This window comes from Cynocephalus volans, chromosome 3 (assembly GCF_027409185.1).
Source record: "Cynocephalus volans isolate mCynVol1 chromosome 3, mCynVol1.pri, whole genome shotgun sequence".
NCBI lineage: Eukaryota > Metazoa > Chordata > Mammalia > Dermoptera > Cynocephalidae > Cynocephalus > Cynocephalus volans.
In genome coordinates this window covers 94,323,450-94,346,953 of record NC_084462.1, presented here as the reverse complement: position 1 = coordinate 94,346,953, position 23,504 = coordinate 94,323,450, and the positions used below count along the sequence as shown (strand labels likewise).

The following is a 23,504-nucleotide window of genomic DNA, read 5'->3' as shown; positions in this document are numbered from 1 at the left end:
CCAAACTCATCAAATAAGTATTGTTTCTTCAAAAGGAGGCATGTTAATTCATAATATATTGAAAGAACACATAAAAGTTCACAGTAAATCATCTGGGACTAAAGAGTTCCTAATATGTTGTCTAAGCCATCTGAGGAAATGGTTTAAAAGCTTAAAGAAAACTATTTCACAGAGCACAGAATATGATTAACATCTTCAGAGAAATAGGCGAAGTGATGGCAAGGGAAATCTGAGGCAACCCTCAAAGTCAGCACACTAGGAAAGGACGGGAAGATACTTCACTGGTTCACCCTACTTCACTGATTTATATACATATCTACCCAGACAGGCTCTCTGTGCCATATTAAAGACAAAAATCTTTATTTACAGTATACTGTCTGTTATTAAACATAAGAAGTCAGTTTCCAGCACCAACTCATCTACACGAAGATACTGTCCCATCCCCACCCTCTTACAAGTAGTTGGACTGAATCTGTCACTTTGACCTGGGATTTTAGAACCACTTCATATCTAACTCTACAGAATTTGGTACTGAAAATCAGAATTTCCCTAACTGCCCATGATAGAAATTATGAGATGGTGAAAAACCAACAGGCATTAGGCCCTGCTAAGATCTGGTGATCAAGCACTTCAGTTAGGACTCAAGAGAACTAGGTTTTCATCACAGTTTTCCCACTCAGAGTGTGTCCTTACTACAGAAAGCTGTGCTCTGGCCTAAAATGCTATAGATCCAAATATCTATAGAAAATCACCTTCAATGAAAGTGAATCACCTTCAATAAAATCACTCCTATATCTCAACATTTTAAAGTCAACTATCTTTTAAAGATGCCCTACATATATGAGACTGTGGATAATTTTTTCCTTGATTTCCATGATTATTGTATAAGCATAACAATATTAAACTTAAAAAGTCCCCCCATTTAGGCACGAGACAATTTGGAGAGTAATGGAAATGTTCTATATCCTGATTTGGTGGTAATCACATAGGTATATACATTCGTCAAAATCTATTCAGCAAATGCTTAAAATTGGTACATTTTACTGTATGTAAAATATACCTCAATAATGTTAATTAAAAAAAAAAAAACTTCTCTATTCAATTTTAAACTTTAGGCTGTCTCTTAACCTCTTCAATTCCTATTATCTCTCCCTCCATTCTATCTCATATAGTGTGTCTTTATTCACTCATGCATTCAATAAAAATTCTGAAGCAATGTGCTAGGTACTGGAGATGCAGATGTGAACAAAGAACAGTTCAAAGAGTGTATTAGTCCATTATGTGTTGCTAATAACAGAATACCTGAGACTGGGTAATCTATCAAGGACAGAGGTTTATTTGGCTTACGATTCTGGGACAGCTGCATCTGGCGCAGGCCTCAGGCTGCTTCTACTCATGGCGATGGCAGATAGTGGCAGATAGCTGGCGGGTACAAGCAGATCGCATGGCAAGAGGAAGCAAGAGAGAGAGAGAAAGAGAGGAGGTGCCAGGGTCTTTTAAACAACCAGCTCTCGCAGGAACTAATAGAGCAAGAACTCACTCATTACTCCCCCAACCTAGAGAGAGCATTAATCTATTCATGAGGGATCTGCCCCCACCCCACCCCGTGACTCAAACAGCTTCCAACACTGCCACATTGGGGATCAGATTTCCACATGAGTTCTGGGAGAACAATACATCCAAACTCCATCAAGGAGTTTACTATCTAGAAGTAAAGATAGTAACACAGAGTATGACAGGTAACGTAGCATATAGCCTGAGACATGCTACATACATAAGGTGTATGGAAAAGGTGCTATAGGAACACATAAGAGGTGCATTTAACCTGGCTCTACCAACACAAAAAGCTGATGTTTTCCCATGTTCTCAAACTCTAAAATTCCCCTTTCTGATCATAATATTTAGTCCTTCCACTTATGTCAACATCATGACCTTTAATACTTCAAATCCCACCAGTGCCCCCAGAATCCCTGTTTGGGCTTTGTTTGTCTCCCCAGTCAGCCTGGACTCCAACATTAGCCACTATCCTAATATGCCCCCTCATTCCCTCCTTCCTTCCTCCATCCACAACCTCCATCCCCCACTCACTACCAATCTTCTTAAAATGAATCACTGATGGTAATCCTCAGTTATTCATTCATTTAAGAGTATCTGCCATATCAAGCACATACCAGGATACATCAGTGAACAAGTCAAACATTATTCTTCCTTCATGGAACTTACATTCTGATGAGAAAGACAGACATTTCAGTAAGTAAGTAAAGGCAATACAGTAATTACAGATTGTAATTGTGTAGTGGAAGAAATAAACAGGGTGTTTTGACAGAGAATAAGAGGAACCCATCTCTTAGATAGGGTGTATGTCAAGAAAAAGCATAGTAATAAAGCTCTCAGAAAGGGAACAGCAACCAAAGGCATAGGCCCTAAAGCAACACAGCACTTGGGCTTGTTTTAGCAACAGGGTGGCTGAAAGTGTGTGGAGAAAGTAAAAGGAAATGAGGCAGACCAGGCAAAGACTTACAGGGCTTATAATGAGTCTAAACTTTATTCTAAGTACAGTGGGAAGCCACTGAAAGATTTAGGCAGGAGACTGACATGATCTGATTTAGTCTTTAAAAGATTACTCTGGTTGCTCTGTGGAGAATGAACAGAAGAGGGCAAACGTGGAAGCAAAGGGACCAGTTAAGAGGTCAGTGCAGTTGCCCAGGCAACAGACGGTGGCTTAGACTACAGAGGTAGAATGGAGACAGAGAGAGTTGTTTGTGTTCAAGAGCTATTATGGAGGTAACATCTACTGAGGCAAATATAACAAAACTCTTGATTTGCCTTCCTCTTCTTCCTTCCTAAAACCTGGTCCTTCCTCTCAGTATATGACACAAACATTACCACAAATGCTTTAAGCCAAAAGCTGGGATCCAGATGTCATCCCTTTCCCCCCATGTCTAATCCATCAGCAAGTCTTTTTGCTTCTACCATACTTCCAAAATCTCTGAAATTCATCCACTCCTCTCCATCTCCAGTGATAATCTGCCTAGTGTGAGCAAACACCAACTATGGCTAGTGTTGCTACAGTAACTTCCTTTTTGCTCCCCCTGTTTGAAACCCCTATCAGACATCCAAGTGGAGATGCCAAGTAGGCAGTTGGATTTATGATTCTGGGGTTCAGAGGTGATTAACCTAGAGGTATAAGTTGGGGAACTGAACACATACAGATGGTACTTAAAGCCACAAAACTAGGTGAAATCACCTAGGCAGAGGGTATAGACAGGCAAAAGAAAAGAGCTTGGTACTATGCCGAGAGATAATCTTCTGAGATGGACTTAAGGAAGAAAATCCAGTCAAAGAAGAAAGAAGGCAGAAGTTCTGGCAGACCACACCACATACCCTCTGTATTCCCAATTTTTCTCAGTCCTCATCATCATAGACCTAATAAACCATCCACTCCTGAAAACTACACCCTATGTGCACTACTATCACCTCCTACTTGCTTAGCAGTTCTGTTTCCAGGTCTTTCTCTAGTTCTTCTTCCTCCATCTTCTACCCCTGAAATTCAATCACTCCTGGAATCTTCTCCCCCTTCTTTCTCTCTCTCTCCACCCCCCCGTGTGTGTATACATATACACACACACATACACTTTCCTCCTCAAAGATCTTACCTATTCACATAACTTCAACTGTCAATTCTGCACTGATAACTTCCAATGTCTAGTTAAGTGTTACTCAAAGTGTGGCCATAGACCAGAATTTCAGAATCAGCAGGGGATGCTTGTGAAAATGCATATTCTTGGACCTCAACCCAGACCTACAGAATCAGCTCTCCTGGTGACTCTTAAGCAATGGCTTTTATATAAATGTCCAATAATTCATACCTATTATTTAAGCCTAATTGCATGTTAGGTGATGTTAGGAATATGACAGCTTTCATGATGGCTGATAGCAATATGACAGAAAAATGATCTGGGGTCTAAGAAGAAAGTTTGATTTAAGGAACTCAGACGGTATAACCAGGGATAAGACTCTAATGGAATGGTGAGATTTCTTAAATGTCTATAACTTCCCGTATTTATTATTTTTGTTTTCCCCTGCCTTCAATGGTGATTTAAAATATAAATCATTCAAATTTAAAAAAACAAAAACAAAAAACTAAGCTTGTTTTGCTTAATAACAAAGAAGTAGTAAACTGGAAAGCCAGTATCTTACTACAATGCCAGAATAAAATTGAAGATAGTAGCTTTAAAAAGAAAAGGAAGGTAGGATGATCTCTGGGTTCCTCAAGCAAATAGAGAGATTCAAGACAAAAAGGTGGAAGGTAAACAGTCACAGGTCTATATCCACTTACAAGACCCTATCTTGAACTTAAACTCTTTGAGAACTTGTATTATCTGTTTCACTAGACTGAGCTCCCTGAGGCTGCATTACACTATCTACCTACTACTTTGAAAAATCCAAGACTTGCCCAAAGAAATCTAATAATATTTCTTATGTCGTTTTTTTTTTTTTCGTGACCGGCACTCAGCCAGTGAGTGCACTGGTCGTTCTTATATAGGATCCGAACCCGCGGCGGGAGCGTCGCCGCGCTCCCAGCGCAGCACTCTACCGAGTGCGCCACGGGCTCGGCCTAATAATATTTCTTGAAATAAAGAGTTTGCCACATAAATTCTAGCTCAATTCCTGTACCATTATCTCCAATTCCAAATTAGTGGAGTCCCAATTGATGAGGCTTTACTGTGCCATCTGAAAGGAATGAATATACCAAACCTTTAAATAAATATCAGTCATCTTCAACAGTACAAAACTACAACTGTTCTAGCCACAGCATAGTTTCTTTACTCCTTCTAACATGTAAAAAGCACAAGCTACCATTAAGACAAGATGTTTCGGCTGCTTCTACAACTTGTCCTATCTTCTAATTCCTTATCATCTTAAATGAATGCTTCCTCCTTTGCTACCAGTAGTGAAGTGAGTTTGAACTGCTGTGAGGGGTGGAGGAAGGTTGCAAGTACTGACCTAGACAGTGGCCAGACTCTTATTCCAACTCCCTCCCTACCTGATTTCTATGTTCCAGCCCGTCTGTCTAGTCACTGGGTTGACTCATTTCTGGAGCTCACTCTGTTCTCTCATAAAACAATGCTCAAGTGTCTGCAGGGTTAAAATACGTCAAGAACGCTTTTATTAAAATTATAAACCAAAGAAACTTAAGAAAGAGGTATACATCCCACAGCTTTTTATATGCAGCTATAAAGACAAACTGATAAAACAACAGGCAGTGATTGATGTTTGAATATTTCCTATGTATCTTCCCGCTCGATGCCTGGGACCCCCAGAACATTCCCTAATATTGGCTGCTACCTCTTATCCTCCTCAGTTAGCTTTCTCCCTGTAGCCAAACTATTGATTGAATTTGCTCACTATCTCTGCCTTCCCATTCTTTCAAAATACAAGAGCAAAGTATACATTCCAATATTAAAAGTATTGCTCTGACTTGAAATGTCTAGGAGTCCCTTCAGCGACGGATGACGGGCTTATCCATTGAGGATCAGGCCTGGGTTTTTCCAGATGCTATAATAAAGGACTACAATTCCCACAGCCCACATCTTGACATGACTTGACAGTGGCAGCATTCCCTGCCACTATCAGGTCCCATCCAGCCAGCTATGCAATACAACACCAAGTACCGCGTCCTGGATTCCTATCAAGAGAGGTTAGCATTGCGTCTATCGGAAAACCGCTCTTTCTTCAACCCCGCTCCGTTCGGCCCCATATCAAACCGTCTAATATCACCAGTTCGTTCTACTTCAGGATAGAGACATGCATGCTCAAGCTCGTCAAGGCTAATAAAGGGCAAAGTCATTATATTCCGCAGACCAGGCTGGCAGGAATGTCGGTTACGAATAACTTTTTATTAGGTGACTTCCTTTCCAGATCAATCCTTATGATTTCCCCTCCCTGAAGATTCCACAAGGGGTGAAGCCCTCCTGAGAGAAGCAGGAAGGGACTGGGGGGAGGACAAAAGGAACTTGCCTAAAAGGACTTACAGATGCCAGTCGCTGAGGGGTCTGGGACAAGTCGGTGCTGATCTCCATCCTCTCCGCACCCCCGGTCTCTTCATCCGCCATCTTGAGGTAAACTGACGCCCGCAGTTCCCGACCCCCGGCCAGAGGAAAGCGGAAACCTGTGGCGGGTCCGAGAGACGAGGGGCGACACTTTTACGACGGTCCCTGAAGTCGGATTTGACGCAGAACCGAGGAGCGGCTTCCGGTCAGCTTCCCGGAAGCAAACGTCACGACCTGAGGGGGCTGGAGGCTTTTTACCTGTTATTTGTTAGTTGTACAGCTTGGTTGCTGGGTATTTGTATATCTGGTTTTGGTGTTGGGAACTGTTGCATCTGCGAGGTAAAAAAACCAAATTCATCGTCCATTATGAAAGGAAGAAAGCTGTCAGGGGCTAAGGGAGAACCTGTCCTGGCTAGCCGGTTTGGGGCCTGGGAGTGTTTTGTCGCCCGATGGACGTGCGGTGGTTCCCCAGAGGCTACAAAATGAAAAAGAAAGTACTCACAGCTCTTCCATCTTTGGAAGTCAAGCCCGTGGGCACTTGCATATGCGTACGAAAAAAGATCGGGCCCAGCTTTATTGCGGGTGGTGCTGGGGAAATAGTGAAAAACTGAAAATCTCTAGTCGTCATTGGTAGAGCGAAGACAGAATAAACTATTGTACATCCATGTTATCGAAAACCATGCAGCTCTTGCACAAGGTAAATCTATATTAAAAAGACCAAGATAAAGTAAGTGAGAAAAAAAAACCCAGTTTCCACAAGCTATATATTTGCACATGCAAAGGAATAATTCTGAAAAGGGAGAGAGGAACTAATAATAGTTAGCTCTGGGGGCCAGGACTAGGATTGTATCCTCATAGGTGGTCAAGAGCTACTTGCTTCATCTGCATCGTTTTTACAAAACGAATAATTTTAAAGTGTGTTTTTTTAACAAAGGGCAAAAAAATAATAAAGTTAACAATTTGGAAAGTGAGGGTGGAGGGAGTATTAAGTGTGTCATTCAAATTTTCCAAATGCTGTGTGGTCCCAACCTGTGATGCACCTTGATATGTGGAACTTTCCTGCCTAAACTCTGATTCTGCTAAAAGGAACTACCCCCCGGGTGCTAAAATAGTCTCTTTTTTTTTTTCAGCCTTTTTGCTCAAGAGCCACAATAAGAAATATATTTTACATCTCATCCCAGTACATATATATATATGTATAATATATATATATATGCTGAAACAAGAGTTTCCTGGAACAATCTTAATACTTCCAATATGTCATATTTTCTATTCAATTGCAATATATTTATGCATTTAAAACAAAATGCTGGTCAAAGCCATTAAATCCATTTATTAACCTACAAAGATATTGCACCACATTTTGATGAAAAGCGCCCTAAAAGTTATGTCTTTCCCTGTCTCTCTGTCTTCACTCCTATAGTTCTCTTGTACTATTCCACTCCCTTCTATTTTTCTCCTTCCATTCCTAGATCAACAAAATAGAATAGAAAGTCCATAAATAATAGCAGCCGTTTATTGACAATATGATCAAAGCACTGTTCTAAAAGCTGTACATTCTCCCTCAATCTTTGTAACAATCCTATAGGTAAGTGATGTTACTTCTATTTGACTATATTTTACAAATGAGAAAACTGAAGTTCAGAGAAGTTACACAACTTGGTTAGGGACATGCAGCTTCCAATTGACAGGGCAGAGATCAAAATCTAGTTCAAATGACTCACAAGTCCCTGTTCTTAACCATTTCACTCTATTACCTTATAACAAATTCAAGTATTTTGTACATGAAAAATATAGCATTTCATGTTAGAGGAAAATGATGGACTTTTTATTAAGTGGTACAAAAACAAGTGGTTAAATGGAGGTTCCTCAAAAAATTAAACATAGAATTACCACATGATCCAGCATTTCCTCTTCTGGGTATATATCCAAAAGAAGTAAAAGCAGGGACTTGAATAGATAATTGTACACATGTGTTCATAGAAGCATTATTTAATATAGCCAAAAGGTGGATGCAACCCAGGTATCCATCAACAGATAAATGGATAAACAAAATGTGGTATATACATGCAATGGAATATTATTCAGCCTTAACAAGGAAGGAAATTGTGACACATGCTACAACATGGATGAGCCTTGAAGATATGCTAAGTGAAAGAAGCCAGTCACAAAAGTCACAAATACAGTATGACTCCACTTACAATAGGTACCTAGAAGAGTCAAATCCATACAGACAGAAAGCAGAATGGTGGTTGTCAGGGACTGGGCGAGGAGGGAATAGAGTTATTGTTTAATGGGTATGGAGTATCAGTTTGGAAAGATGAAAAAGTTCTGGAGGTAGATGGTGGTGATGGTTGCACAACAATGTGAATATACTTAATGCCACTGAACTGTACACTTAAAAGTAGTTAAAATAGTAAAGTTTTATGTATATTTTACCACAATAAAAAAAAATTTAGGAGCTGGCCAGTTAGCTCAGTTGGTTGGACCACGGTGTTGGTAGCACCAAGGTTAAGAGTTCAGATCCCTTAACGGCCAGCCGCCATTTAAAAAAGAAAAAAAAGTTAAAGAATAAATGGTTAACTATTTGGGAAAAGATCAAGTTAGATCCTTACCTCAAATCATATATCAAAATAATGATTAATGGATTAAAGAGTTAACTACTGAAAAAAGTAAATATTTTTAATATTAGGATGAAGACTTTTCTGAGCATGATGCCAAAGGCAGAAAATATGTAAAGACTAATATGTAATTTCATTAAAATTAAAAGCATGTATTATAAAAATAAATTACACAAAGTTAAAAGGTAAACAAATACAGGGAAGGAATGTCTGCAATATAAATGATAGGCTAAAGGATAAAATCCAAAAGACTATTCCAATAGAAAAATGGGCAAAGTACAGAAATATGCAACTTGTCAATTTTTATAACTATATGAAAAAACCTAACTAGAAAGCAAAGAAATGCAAATTAAACAAAAATGGGATACCATTTATTGCCTGTATATTTGGCAAGGGTTTTTTTTGTTTTTTTAAAGAAAGATAACCAGCATTAGTAAGAAGCTCGAAGGATACTCCTATAAAATGAAAATGTAAGTTGATAAACCTATTGGAAGGCAATGTGGCAATATCCAGAAGCATCTTTTTTAGAAAAATGTGTACTCTTTGGCAGCAATTTCATTTTTAAGACTTTATCTTGGAAAAGTAATTCAGAATGCAAGCAAAGTTTTAACTACATCATAATTGGTAATGGAGAAAAGTCGGAAGTAACTCGTATGTCCAACGATAAAGGACACTGGCTAAATAAACTGTTCACCCACACAATGTAATACCCTACAGTGTTAAAAGTATTATACAACAGTAATTCTCAAAGTGTGGTCCACAGGCCTCCCTAGAGTTCCCAAGACTCAGGAAGTCTGTGAGGTGAAAACTATTTTTTTAGTAATACAAAGAAGTTATTTGCCTTTAAAAAGAAAAACATTTTGGTATTTACACTGATCGGTGCAAAAGCTTGGTGGCTGAAACTGCTGGCCTCTTAGCACAACATCAAGGCAGTGGCATCAAACTGAACTGGTCAGCAAAGTGAACTAGTCTTAGTTTCTTCACCACCACACACTTGCAGTTAAAAAGAGGGGACAAGGGGAGATTGTTTCCCTTAAGAATGTCCTTAATGAAGCAGTAAAAATTAATAATTTTGTTAACTTTCAACCCATGAGTCTTTTAAATATTCTGTATGATGAAATGGGAAGCACACATTAGAGTTTTCCTGCCATGTACAAAAGTATGATAGTTGACTTGAGGAAAAGCACTTCTGTGATTGAGTTACTAGCTGAATCAGTCACTTTTATCACGGAACACCATTTTGGCTTTAAAGAACAACTGGCAGATATATGATTATTCAGACTTGGGTATTTGGCAGGCATTTTCTCAAATATGAGCGTGTAATCCTTTCTCTTCAAGGAGAACAAGTAACAGTTTTCGTTGTCTGATAAAATTTGAGCTTTCAAATAAAAATTATAATTTTGGAAAACTCATCTGCCACTGTGAGCTTGACAAAGTCCCAATGAGGTCAGTGGTGATATTAACTCGTGTTTTTTTTAAAAAACATTTTTAATCATTTGTAAAGTAGCAGATGGACAGAGTTCCCACCTCCCTCCAATTACATGCTTCCTTTATGCACAAACAACCTCCATCAAAATCAAGCATGGATAAAAGATCCATTCAAAGTGCTAAATAGACCAATAGAATTTAATATGAAGTACAAAAATTTCACTGGTATAGTTTCAGATTCTACATTGAATTGATCCTTAAGAAATTACTATTTGCTGAGTTCTGGTGTATTATCAGAGAATATCCACAATTCTCTGGAAAAAACTGTTAAAATAGTCCTCCCTTTTCCAACTATATATTTGTGTGAGGCCAGATTTTCTTCACATACTTACTTCAACTAAAACTTTACCACACGGTTGGCTGGTTAGTTCAGTTGGTTACAGCGCGGTGTTATAACACCGAGGTCAAGGATTCGGATCCCCATACCAGCCAGCCACCAAAAGACCCCACCGAAAACACAATTAGATGTAGAAGTAGATATGAGAACCCAGTTGTCTTCTATTAAGTCAAACATTCAAGAGATTTGTGAAAATGTAAAACATTTCCACACTTTTCAGTAATTTTTGTTTTGGAAAGGAGTTAATTTTAATTTTAAAAAGTTTATGTTAAAATATATTGGGTTTTTATTTTTTTAATTGATAAATATTTTTAAATTTTCTAAGTTTAATTTATAATAGTATTGATAGATATAACCCACATATACAGAAGATCTTTGAAGTCCCCAATAATTTTTAAGAGTATGAAGTGAGTATAAGTGTAGGGTTACAGCAATAGCTATGCTAATTATATGGCTAGGCATTTCATAACTAAAGCCAAAATATTTCATTGTTTTAGTTACACTAAGTTTTCTAACTATTACTAGGACTAGGGCTCACACCCTTCAGACCCATTGTACAGACTGGGTAACAGATCCCTCACATGCCAGGCTGGGTCACCAAACCCCTCACACGTATGTCCATACTAGGTAACTGGGAAGGATCCTCAGAGCCATTGGCAGAGGAAGTTAGTTCAGTCCTCAGCAGTAGCAGTAGCAGCAGCAGCAGCAGCTCACAGCAGCAGCAGCGGAGGTGGGCTCTCGGGGCATCCTGGGGGCACTGGCAGCAGCGGCCTCCAGCAGCAGCAGCGGCCTCCAGCAGCAGCAGCGGCCTCCAGCAGCAGCAGCGGCCTCCAGCAGCAGCAGCGGCCTCCAGCAGCAGCAGCGGCCTCCAGCAGCAGCAGCGGCCTCCAGCAGCAGCAGCGGCCTCCAGCAGCAGCAGCGGCCTCCAGCAGCAGCAGCGGCCTCCCTGTGGCCCATCCCCCTCCCTCCGGGGGCATGGCAGGGGAGCATTATGGCTCAGAGCCAATGGTCATTTATACTTAAGTCGGATAATCCAGGACACCTGGGCGCACATGCGCAATTACATTAGAAAATGACCAAGGAACACCTGGGCGCCTGTACGTGTTTCCGTCAAATGCTCGGCAAGATTCTGAATGTTTGAAGGGCCCTGACCATTTTCCTATATTTTCCCTACACACACTATTGCTAAAAGACAGTTGTACCTCCTGCTTCTTGGTCCTCTGATGCTCCTTGGGTTTCTGCTTGTTTTCTAATCCCATCCCCAGCCTCCTACAGAATCTGTGAGTCCCTGATGTCCCTTCAGTAGATATCCTTAACACTAACCCCAAGGGATCCTGACCATTTATCTTTCATTTTCCCTACACCACTGTGGACCTAGGGTGTGGAGCTCACAGACCCCTTGAGCCCACTCACAAACCCTTCACACGCAGGTCTATGAACTAGGTAACTGGACAAAATGGTCCTTGGAGCCTTGGCTGAAGTGAGAATAGTCTTTATTCAGCACACACACATCTAGGAGCTAGGCAGTACAAAGGAGAAACTCAAAAACTCAACTGCTACCTGCGAGGTCCAAAGTAAAACTGAAACTGCTAGCAGAGTAAACGTGCTCTCTTGTTAGACGCGGGCTCTCTGCCACCAGCCTGCTTCACCAACTGCAGAACACACAAAAGCAAGTAACTAGAAAGATAATTGGGTGCACATGCATACTAACTCCACTGGCACAACTTGTTTACAAGAAATGTGCTGCTCGACCCCCCAGCCATACCTGAGCTGAGGGAGCCTGACTAAATTATTCTGTTTTCCCTACAACCACTTTATAAGTTAAAATAGATATAAATTTACAAGTTATAAAATTATAAATTATCATTGTTCTTTCCTGATCTAGACCAAGGTGTGGCTTGGCCTAGGTTAGAACAGGATTATGAATTTTCTTGATTCTTATACAAAGATGAACTTTTTAAAGTTATCTTCAGTTCACAGTAGCTTTTGTGAATGAACAAGCTACAAAGTCATCTTGCAGGTGCCATTTTACTGTTTAAAGCATTATCAATGACTACTGCACAGTAATTAGCTTTCTTGATACCCCAGGATAACACAGTCAGTTGAGGCAGAGATGCTTAGAACTCTGTTTTCCTTAGAATCCTCACTTATGGAATATGCTAGAGGTTTTCAACCATGGCTGCACATTAGGATTGACTGGGAGTTTTTAAAAAATTCCAATGCCAGGCCTCACTCTAGTGATTCTGATTTAATGAGAAAGGGGTAGGGCCTGAGTGTTAGTTTTGTCTTGTTTTGTTTTTAACCTCTCCCAGGTGATCCTAATGAGCAATCTGAGCTGAGAACCCCCGAGTGATTCCATCTTCCAATGCCCTTCTCTGTGATTCCTCCTCCCCTCCCCCTCCCTGCTCCCTCCTCCCCCCTCCTCTCTGGGATTCCTCCTTTTCCTCTGTTTATTTGAGAATTACTGCTTAATGAGATGTTTTCTTCCTGTGTGAGATTATAGTTAGTGCCTACCTCTTAACTCCTGTCTGGAACAAATTCATATTTCTCATCAAGAACAACCTTCCTATTGGTTTTCCTATTTTCACTCTCGCTCATATTCATCCTCCATTCTTGTAAAGCTACCCGACTATGTAAAGCTACACGACTATGCCAGTTGTTAAGGCAAATCATAACTAAAGCCAAAATGTTTCATTATTTTAGTTATACTAAGTTTCCATTTGTATTGTCAGGGCTAGGCTCAGACCCTTCAAACCCATTGTACAGACTAGGTCACCAGACCTCTCACAGACAGGTCCATACTAGGTGATTGGGAAAGATCCCAGGAGCCATGGGCAGATGACACGAGCCCAGTCTTCAGTGGCAGCTGCAGCTTACAGCAACAGCAGTGGTGGTGGCAGCCTTTCAGGGCATCCTGGGGGCATCCTGGGGGCACTGGCAGCAACAGCCTCTAGCTATGGCGGCAGACTCTGGAAGGGTCTGGGGGCATTGGCAGCAGCAGCTGCCACCTCCCTGTGGCCCCCCTGGGGCATCCCGGGGGTGGGGGGTTCGTGGATCATAGCCACTCATCCTTTATACTTAAGTCCATAACCCAGGTCACCTGGGTACACATGCACAATTAACATTAGACAATAACCAAGGAACACCTGGGCGCACGTACACGTTTACATCAAATGCTCAGCAAGATTCTGAACATCTGAGGAGTCCTGACCATTTTCCTATGTTTTCCCAACAATCCACCCCTTCAGGGTCCCTCACCGTACAATCTATGCATTCAGAATCTTCCGGGATGTTTCCTTAGCAAGGATAACTGGCCCTTGCATTCACATATTACATATTCCATCCCAACAGTCCCAAAAGTCTTTAGCTTGTTCCAGCAGCAACTCAAAAGTCCAAAGTCTCATCTGAGACTAAAGGCAAAACTCCTTTCAGTTGTGTACCTGTAAAAATAAAAAACAAGTTTATCTACTTCCAAGATACAGTGGGACAGACATTGGGTACACATTCCTGTTCCAGAAGGGAGGAACAGAAAGGAAAAATAGGGCCCTAACAAATCCGAAACCCAAACATGGCTAACTGTTAAGCACACTGGGGCACCTGGACCCCTAAAGCATTGGGCAGCCTCGTTCCTACAGCTCTGCCAGGTGCAGCCCATTGAGCTGCCCTGGTGGCCGTGGCTTCTTCCAGGCTGATGCTGCACATTGCCAGCAGCCGCACAGTTCTGGGCTCCTGGCGGCAGTCCCGCGATCCTGGCGGCAGTCCCGCGATCCTGGCTCCACTAGACATTTCCTCAGTGGGGGTTCTCTGTGGGGGCTCCGACCCCACTTTTCTGCTCCAGATTGCTCCGTAGATGATCGTAGGTAATCTCCGCAGCGGCTCCACCCCTGCAACAGGTCTCTGCTTGAGTCCACCAGCTTTTTCTTACATATTCTAAAATCTGGGTGAAGGCTGCCACGCCTTCACTGCTCTCACATTCTACTCGCCTGCAAACTTAACATAGAGGTAATGGTGGGAATGGTAAAACTGCTATCTGGATGGCTGAAGCCCAAGATGGGCTTTTTTCTTCCTTGTGTTACAGTAAGGGAGCATGAAATGCAATTCTCCAGGCTAATTATGACTGCTTTGTGTAACACATCACTGAATAGGACTCCTTTGTGTCATTACCTCTTTTGCTCTTGCTGGGTGTGTTCCAGTGATCCAAGGTGCTACCAAGATGCCTATTCTAACATGCTTTTTACTCTTATTTCGATGCAGTAAAGTCTTTCCCCAAAGATGCATGTGGATTTCATAGCATTGTGTTGAGTTAGAGGAATTGTGATGTAATTGAATTACACTTGAGCTATTCTATGTTAACATGTTCCAAGGAGATAAATAATTTATGGCCTAAACATGAAGGTCTGCTTGTGTGTGGGGTATGCATAAAGCAAATGTACTTCACAGGGCCTGGTTTTCCAAAGCCTTGCAGTTTCAAATATTGACCTTGCAAAGGACAGGAAATTTCCCCCCGGCTATAGTCTCTGTTGTAAGGTAAAGAATTGTAACACAGCAAGGTTGCTGGCTCAAAGACAGACAGGTTACTGATTGATATGTAAAGATACTGGGAAATTGCTGTAAGAAGAGCATGTTAGCTAAAATCAAGCTTTTGTTGCAAATTGCATTATGGAAGGTCACCTTGCCCGTGTTACTGAATGTTACCAGCTTCTACTGTTAAACTATACTTAGCAAAAACCCCACCTGTGTTCTCTTCCTGTAACTTCCTGGTCTGGAGAATAAATGCGGTAAGAGAACCCCAATTCAGGGTTAATTTCCCAAAATGGTAAGAATGCCTCTGTCTTGAGGGTTCCTGGAGATTAACCCCTTTTCGGGGCTTCTCAGTGCTTAGAAGAGATTGGCTTTGAGTAATCTTTGGCGGCTCCATCACCCAGGGGAAAAGGGGTGACAAATCCATGGGAGGCAAAGCAACACGTGGGAACTGGTCATCTCACAACAGAAGGAAGTTTAGGAACTCAGGAAGAGGATGACAGAGTACAGAGGTACAGAGGAGTTTAAGCTTTTGAGAGATGTGAGTAATGGCAAATTTAAGCTGATGGTGAACTGCTGGAGATTGAAAGGGCTTAGGCAGTCAACCCATAAGAAAAATCATTAACCCCCAACACATTATCTCATTTGCTCCTTAAAACAACCTTGTGAAGCAGAGAGTATTATAGTCCCTATTTTAGAGGTAAGATAACAGTGGGCCATAGAGGTTACAAGATTTGCCTAGTCACACAGCTAATAAGTGGCAGAGCTGGTTTCAACCCAAGTCTGTCTGAGATTCTTAGCCACAGTGCTATGCCGCCTGAAGAGCATGGTTTCAACCTGAAATCAAGGGGTACTCCAGGAAGAGAGATAATGACAAAGGGAGGGTGGTAGTGGGAAAAAAAACCTGTATGAATAAAGTAATAAAAGAAAGGACAGTGACCCAAAGGACCTGACTAGGTGGGTTTAATCATATGGATAAATAAACAGAGAGACCTAAGGAAGAGTGAGATTTAAATGGATGTGCTATCTTTACCTGAAATTTCCAAAACTGCCCTATGGTTTCACTAATGCCACAATTGAAGGTCAAGACTGAAAAATGAATGTAATTTTACAAGAGGAAAAAGAACAAAAGAAGAACTGAATGAAAGAAATGGTGAGAAGGCATGAAGAACGCAAGTACTTGTGACCTCTATGGAAGGGCAAGTGAAGTTGAGTTATAGAAGAGTCTAATGCTCTTCCAGGCAGGAGACAAAGTAAGGAGAGGGAAAATGAGCAGAAGAGAGTGAAAGGAAGGGGAGAAAGGAAAATTAGGGGAAGTAGAGAAAAAGGCTCTCAACATGAGGAAGAAAGAAAAACAATATGACATTAATTATTTTCAGATGGTTTAAAAAAATTACACAATTGGATAAATTTACTCAAATGGTTATGTTTCTGTCATAAATGCACACACACATCCACTTTCTGTCATGTTAAGAAAAAGGCAGCAAAACTAAGTTGTGGCATGGCTTAATCCCAAGACTACTTTGCACCAGAACCCATAGTAACCATAAAAGCAGTGATATTATAATTTATTTTATATTACGCCATGTTACTTAATATTTATAACCTTTTCCCAGACATCCAATTTCCCAAGAAACCAATTGTCTTAGTCTGGTCAGGCTGCTGTAACAAAAATACTGTAAACTGGATACCTTATAAACGACAGAAATTTATTTCTCACTATTCTGAAGGTTGGGAAGTTCAAAATCAAGGCAGTTGAGCTCATAGATAGCACCTTCTTGCTGTGTTCTCACGTGGTAGAAGGGGCAAGGCAGCTCTCTGAGACCTTTTTTATAAAGGCACTAATCCCCCAAAGCCCACCTCCTAATACCATCACCTTAGGGGTTAGGATTTTAACATGAATTTTGGGGGCACAAAACATCAGAACATAGCACCAACATGTATGAAAGTCTTCCTTCGAAGGTGCAAAGATGCCTTAAAATTAAAGATAATTAGTCTTGAATGATAATGTTGTTATCCCATATCTTATTAACATATGGGTGGTGGTGGTGGGGTTGTTATATTTGTATTGGTTGGTTATATTAAAATTTTCAGTAATTATTAAGAGTATAGTGTTAAGTTTTTTTCTTTTATGTTCACTGTTGGCTTTTCCTTAATGGATTTAGTAGTGCTTGAATAATTGGGTCCTGAAATACTGCATTTCATATATGGGCTTTGTTTGGAAATTTGAACTAACTTATCTTTGAATATAATTACTTCCATGTAATAAAATATACCTTTTGTCCATAGTTGTTCACAATAATTTGATGAGATAAAGGACTTTTAGACAATAATCTACTAACAGTTTAACCAGGTGTTCGCAAACTATGATTGGCTCAACTGTAGCTGTTTTTGGACTACCCTGAACTAAGAACAGTGTTTACATCTTTAAATGGTTGAAAAAAATCAAAAGAATAATATTTTGTGACATGAGAAAGTTATTTGAAATCCAAATTTCAGTGTCCATAAATACAGTTTTACTGGAATACTACTATGGCTGCTTTCCCAGTGCACCTGCAGAGCTGAGTACTTGTAACAGAGACCAGATGGCCCACAAAGCCTGAAACACATACTGTCTGGCCCATTACAGAAAAAGTTTGCTTACCCCTTTTCCTAGTATGCTTAGTATTTAGCTAGATGATCAGAACTCAGAGTAGAATTCGTTCTACTCTGGATAGAAATTACAGTCACACTAATGTCAACTCTGAATATTGACCTGACAAAAATTGTGATACAGTTGTTTTGGGGTTAGGTCTGGGAGTATGCATGAAGGTGGGCCTTGCAGCATTTCTTGTGGTTATTGTAAAAGAAGGCTAGTTCCCCCTCTTACTTAGTGGGAGTCAGTAGATACAATTTGATTCTGAACCCACAGCTATCACCATTGGCATGTCAAGAGAGAGAGAGAGGTTAAGAATAAAAAAGTGAGCTAAAAAGACTCCCCTGGAATGTGCAGATAGGGGACACTTGAGACAAACATTTTCTTGGTAGTAAACGCCATTTTCTTAGTAGCTGATGTGTTGAAAGACTTGCCTTCAACTGAGTGTATGCATAGTTTTAAGTAAAATAAAAATATTAGAAAATAGAGCCACTAGTTGCCCCACACAGGATGCCCTAGTCCCATTGACAGTGCTCCTGACAGGAGAGCTGTTTTAGTATAGTCTTTCAGCTAAGAATAGGTTTTCTATTTTTACATGGTTGAAAAAAATCAAAAGAATATTTCATAACATGAAAAATACATGAACCTCAAATTTCAATGTCCATAAATGAAGTTTTATTGAAATGCTGCCACCTTATCATTTACATATTGACTGTGGCTGCTTTCACTCTACAGTGCCAGAGTTGCAATATAGTATGGTCCATAAAGCCTAAAACATTTACTGTCTGGCTTTCTATAGAAAAAATGTGCTAACCTCTGGTTAATACTAATCGTTTAGTAGCAAACTAAAGGCTAAAACAAGTTTTCCTTCCTTACATGGTCATTGTTAAAAACTCAGAAAATATGGGTAAGAGAAGAAAACATAAATAACATATAATATTGTTTTAGTCAGTTTGGGCTGCTATAATGAAAATGCAAGTACCATAGACTGAGTAACTTAAATGACAAATTTATTCCTCACAGTTCTGGGAAGTCCAGGATCAAGGTGTCAACTGATCTGGTTCCTGGTGAGAGACGCTTTTCCTGGTTTGCCTTCTTGCTGTACCCTCACTTGGTGGAGAGAGAGATCATCTTTGTCCTGTCTCTTCTAAGGAGGACATTAATCCCATTCATGCGGTTTATACCTTCATGACCTAATTACCTCCCGAAGGTCCCACTCCAAATACCATCACATTGGGGGATCAGGGCTTCAACATATGAATTTTGGGGGGACACAAAGATTCAGTCCATAGCACTTGTATAATCTCAATACCCCAAGGTGTTCATTATTGATAGTTTGATATATATGCTTCCAGGTGTTTTTATGTGTATATATGTGTATGCACATGTCTGTGTGTCTATAAAGTGACACTATACTATACATTTTACTAAAATATTAGTATGTTATTAACACATTTCTATATTTTTAAATATTATTCTTAAAAATTATTTTAAGGTTACTGCATGGTATTCCCTTATATGGGTATGCCATTTTATTTTTAAGACTTCTATTGTAGAACATTACTGTAATTTGTTTCTAATTTTCTTTTATAATCTTTGCTTTAATAAACATACTTATTGGTAAATCTCTACACATCCATATTTTTCTTTATGATAAGTTACTGTAAGTAAAAATAACAGGTCAAAGAGAGTGTACATTTTAATACTTATATTTTTAATGGAGAAAATAAAGTATACATTTATTATGTTCTTTATTAAATGTTTCTCAGAATTTTGTGCTAATTACTTTACAAATATTAAAGATTATGTGTAACATGTAAAGAATAACAATAAAATGAATACCAGTATATCTACCACCAGCTTAAGAAATAAAGGCTAATTTTTAAATATTTTTAAAAATGTGACCAAAAAAATTTTCTGGTAGCTTTTAGTTTTAATTGCTGTTTGGTACTTTTGCTAATTTCTGATAAGGGCATTAGCTCTCTGCATTTTTTTTTTTTTTTTTTAATGCTCATGGATTCATGCCACATTATGGGGGTGGCAGAGTAGCATATGTATCAGAGGAATGTGAAAGCTGACATTTATGATTGTTTCATCTGTCCCACAGATTTAAAATAGATATAAAAAATGGATTTGATGTTATCTAATGTTGCCTTGATTGACTCATTCCATAGTGGCTAAATGGTCATTTTCTCTTTTACTCAACCATAAAATAACTTACAAATGGTGATCATTCTAATAGTGATCTATGGTCAAGCATCCTTTGTTTTTATTTATTTTAAAAATTGTGGGAAATTTTACATAACATAAAATTTACCCTTTTAACCACTTTTAAGTGTGCATTGTATAATTTTAAGGGCACTATTTAAGTGGACAGTGGCATTGTTACATTCACATTGTGCAACCATGACCACCATCCATCCCCAGTACTTTTTTCATCTTGCAAAACAAACTCTGTATCCATTAGACATTAACTCCCCTGTAGCCCTTCCTCTCAGTCTCTGGAAGTCACCATTCTACTTTCTGTCTTTGTTAATTTGACTACTCTAGGTACCTCATAAAACTGGAATCAAACCATATTTGTCTTTTTGTGACTGGCTTATTTCACTTGTCCTTAAAGTTGATCCATGTTGTAGCATGTGTCAGAATTTCCTTGATATGTGATTTCTTACTTTCACAGGCATTTCAAGTTCCTGGTATAGTGCATTAATTACCTAGATTAAATTCTCCCCAAATTTCTGTCTTGCTAAAGAGTAAAAGGAATGCTTCTTCAAAAGCTTTAAAATGCCTGTTACACACCAATGTTCACAGAAGTGTCATTCACAATAGGCAAAAGGTGGAAACAGCCCAGGTATATCCATTGATAGATGAATGGATAAGCAAAATGTGATATATACATACAATGGAATATTATTCAGCCTTAGAAAGGAAGGAAATTCTGACACATGCTACCACATGGACGAACCTTGAAGACATTATGTGATGTGATGATGGTTAAGTGGTTATGGTTGCACAATATGAATGTATTTAATGCCACTGAACTGTACACATAAAATGGTGAAGATGGTAAATTTTATTTATTTATTTATATTATTTTTTTTTTTAAAGATGACCGGTAAGGGGATCTTAACCCTTGACTTGGTGTTGTCAGCACCACACTCACCCAGTGAGCTAACTGGCCATCCCTATATGGGATCCGAATCCATGGCCTTGGTGTTATCAGCACCACACTCTCCCAAGTGAGCCATGGGCTGGCCTGAAGATGGTAAATTTTATATGTATTTTGTCACGATTAAAAAAATCTTTTTAATATTTACACACACACACAACCTATTTTGATTACACTGCTTTAGTTCTCTACAGAAATGATTTCACAGAACAATAATTTAATACTATATTTTTGGATTTTTAACAAAATCAGGATATGAAATAGTGATTTGAAGACAATTTCTACGTCTTATGTTTACAAGAGTCTATTTATGGCTATCGGTGACAAATGTACATTGTATTGTTAACAGTCCAAATGATACATTCTATCTTTAGTTCTAGGTCAGTTTGCTTTCATGGTGAATTGCTGCCTGCTTTCTTTATGAAATAACAAGAAATCTACTTATCTTTCTGCTTTAACTGTCAGGAACCACAAGACACTCTGAATTGTAGTGATTAGATCATCAAACCAGTATTTCCCTAGAGAATCATTAACCATCATAAAATAAATATATTCCTGTTCCTACTCACTTTGAGCACTATGGGAGAAGTGGCTTGCATACAGTTCAGTGTCTGAAATTCAGACTGTTGGCCTTTGTTTCTTTAAACCATGTATCTCCATCCAAGATGCCTCAACAGCAAGTCTGTTCCTATCAGCTATCACACAACCTCTTGCTGTACACCATATGTGGAAAATAATTTCCCACATCTTTGAGGTTCCTCCAAGGTCTTTCCAAATGCATTTTACATATGCCACATTGCTTGTGTTTTAAAGCAGATCATCTCAACCATATGTTCTAAATTCGGCTTAAAAGTATCTATCCAGATGTTTTCTAGTGGTGCAGTACTATACAAAACCAAAACCAAACCAAAAACTTTATTTTGTTGATATGGGCAGTGCTCTCCATACATACACTATAACCCTGGTCCCTCAGTCAATAGGGTTCCAAATTTTGGCACTCTCTTTTAACATTTTTTTCCTTCCCTTGAATATATAATCAGCTGTCAAGTTCTGTAGTTCCTATCTTTACAATCTCATTGTTACCCTCTTTCATCTTCTTTCTTCAGGTCTTTGTAATCACCCTCTACCTGGATTACTGCAATCTCCCTCTACACCTCTCCTCTTATTTTTTGGCGGTTGGCCAGTATGGGAATCTGAACACTTGACCTTGGTGCCACACCTCTCCTCTGTCCAGTCATTTCTCTAAGCTGTTGACTGATTCATCTTGTCAAAACAGAATTCTGTTGTCTTCACCCCTGGCATTTATAGAGGCCTTCCACAATGTGGCTCAAGCCACGGGTCTGCTCTAATTACCTTGCACGATGTGGCTCAAGCCACAGGTCTGGTCTAATTCTTCTAGGGATAACATCCAGGCCCAGCCAAACTAAGTACTCACTGTCCCCTCAACATTTGCTGCATTTTCTTACCTTAATGCTTTTCTTCATGTTGTTAGGCCTTGGTGGAAAGTGCACCAAGCAACTTCAATCTCTGCCAGTCAGAAATACCCATCCTTTACATGCCACCTCCATAATTTTCTGGATTCTTTCCAAAGATGTAATCTCTCCTGGTTTTAACCTTCCCCCAGCTTTTTATACCTGGTTCTCTTGTGGCAAATAGCACATTCTTCTTATATTAAACTTATTTGTATATTTCTTTCTCCTACATAAGCTCCTAAGATAATGAACCATGATTCTCTATCTATCTGACTTTATGTTTTTTGCTGAGATCAAAGTCTTGCATTCCAAAGATACTCAAAAAGTACTTAATGGATTGAAATTGGCATGAATCCAATACTGGCAACATGTCCCAAGGAAATAAAGGGAGTTTTTAAAAAAGCGCAATTTGTACAAAAATGTTTATTCAGAAGAGCAACACATAATAAACAAACCAAAAATTGAACAATAAGAGAGTGGTTAGATAAATTAAGGCCAGGACCCAATCTAATTCTTCTCTTCTTTCTGGCCCATATGGAGAACTTAATATTTATTAAATGAATGGTATACCACTGTGTTGCAATGTTTTGTAATCAAGTGTATATAAAATCAGGTTAAGGAAAAAATAACTTTCACAAAACATATGAATTACATCTATAGAAAACCTATGGAGGCATGTTAATAATCAGACGCAGCCAGAGAAAGCCACCTGTCACATTTGTAAGGCAATTTAAAAGGGGTTCTCATACATACTCACTTTGATTCTCACAACAACCCTTTGAAGTAGGCACGGAAGGTATTATTAACTCCGTTTTACAGGTAAGGAGAAGGATCCACAGAGGTCAGGAATGGTGGACCAAGGTGGAGCCTGGACTCTATACCCCACCTCCCAGCCACATGTCCAGGGCTCCTTCTCTGCGTCCACTGGGCAACCGTCGTTGGCCTTGAGGGTCTCGGTTTCCTTTTCTTCCCCCTGTATTACATTTGCAACCGAGCCGAGAGACACGCCAGCGGAGGGGAAAGTACCGGGCAAAGAACAGGTGGCGGCGGCAGCTGCGGAAGAACGCGGAACTCTAGGCCCCACGTCCGGCTCTGGCCCCGAGACCATAGAGTCCGGAAGTGCGGGCAGAGCGGCTCCTGGTGGGGCAGGAGGCAGGGGCGGGCACCGAGCAGTTTTCCTTCACATCCCCCCCCCCCCCGGACCTGTC

At 39.8% G+C, this 23,504-nt stretch overlaps 1 protein-coding gene across 2 annotated transcripts in view; it reads right to left on the bottom strand.

Annotated features, from left to right (window-relative positions):
- UBR1 (ubiquitin protein ligase E3 component n-recognin 1) overlaps window positions 1-6,180 on the bottom strand; it is a 137,888-nt gene extending 131,708 nt beyond the window's left edge. The window contains exons 1-2 of one of the 2 annotated variants that reach the window (XM_063089130.1): window positions 6,036-6,113; window positions 1,348-1,422 (exon numbers count right to left, since the gene is read on the bottom strand). Coding sequence is in view for 1 of the 2 variants with exons in the window: in XM_063089129.1 (XP_062945199.1) it covers window positions 6,036-6,116 (81 nt within the window). In the remaining variant the exon portion in view is untranslated. Of the gene's footprint in view, window positions 1-1,347; window positions 1,423-6,035 lie in introns of both variants that reach the window. The other variant, XM_063089129.1, reaches the window with a different exon arrangement.
- Between the last annotated feature and the right edge of the window lie 17,324 nt (window positions 6,181-23,504).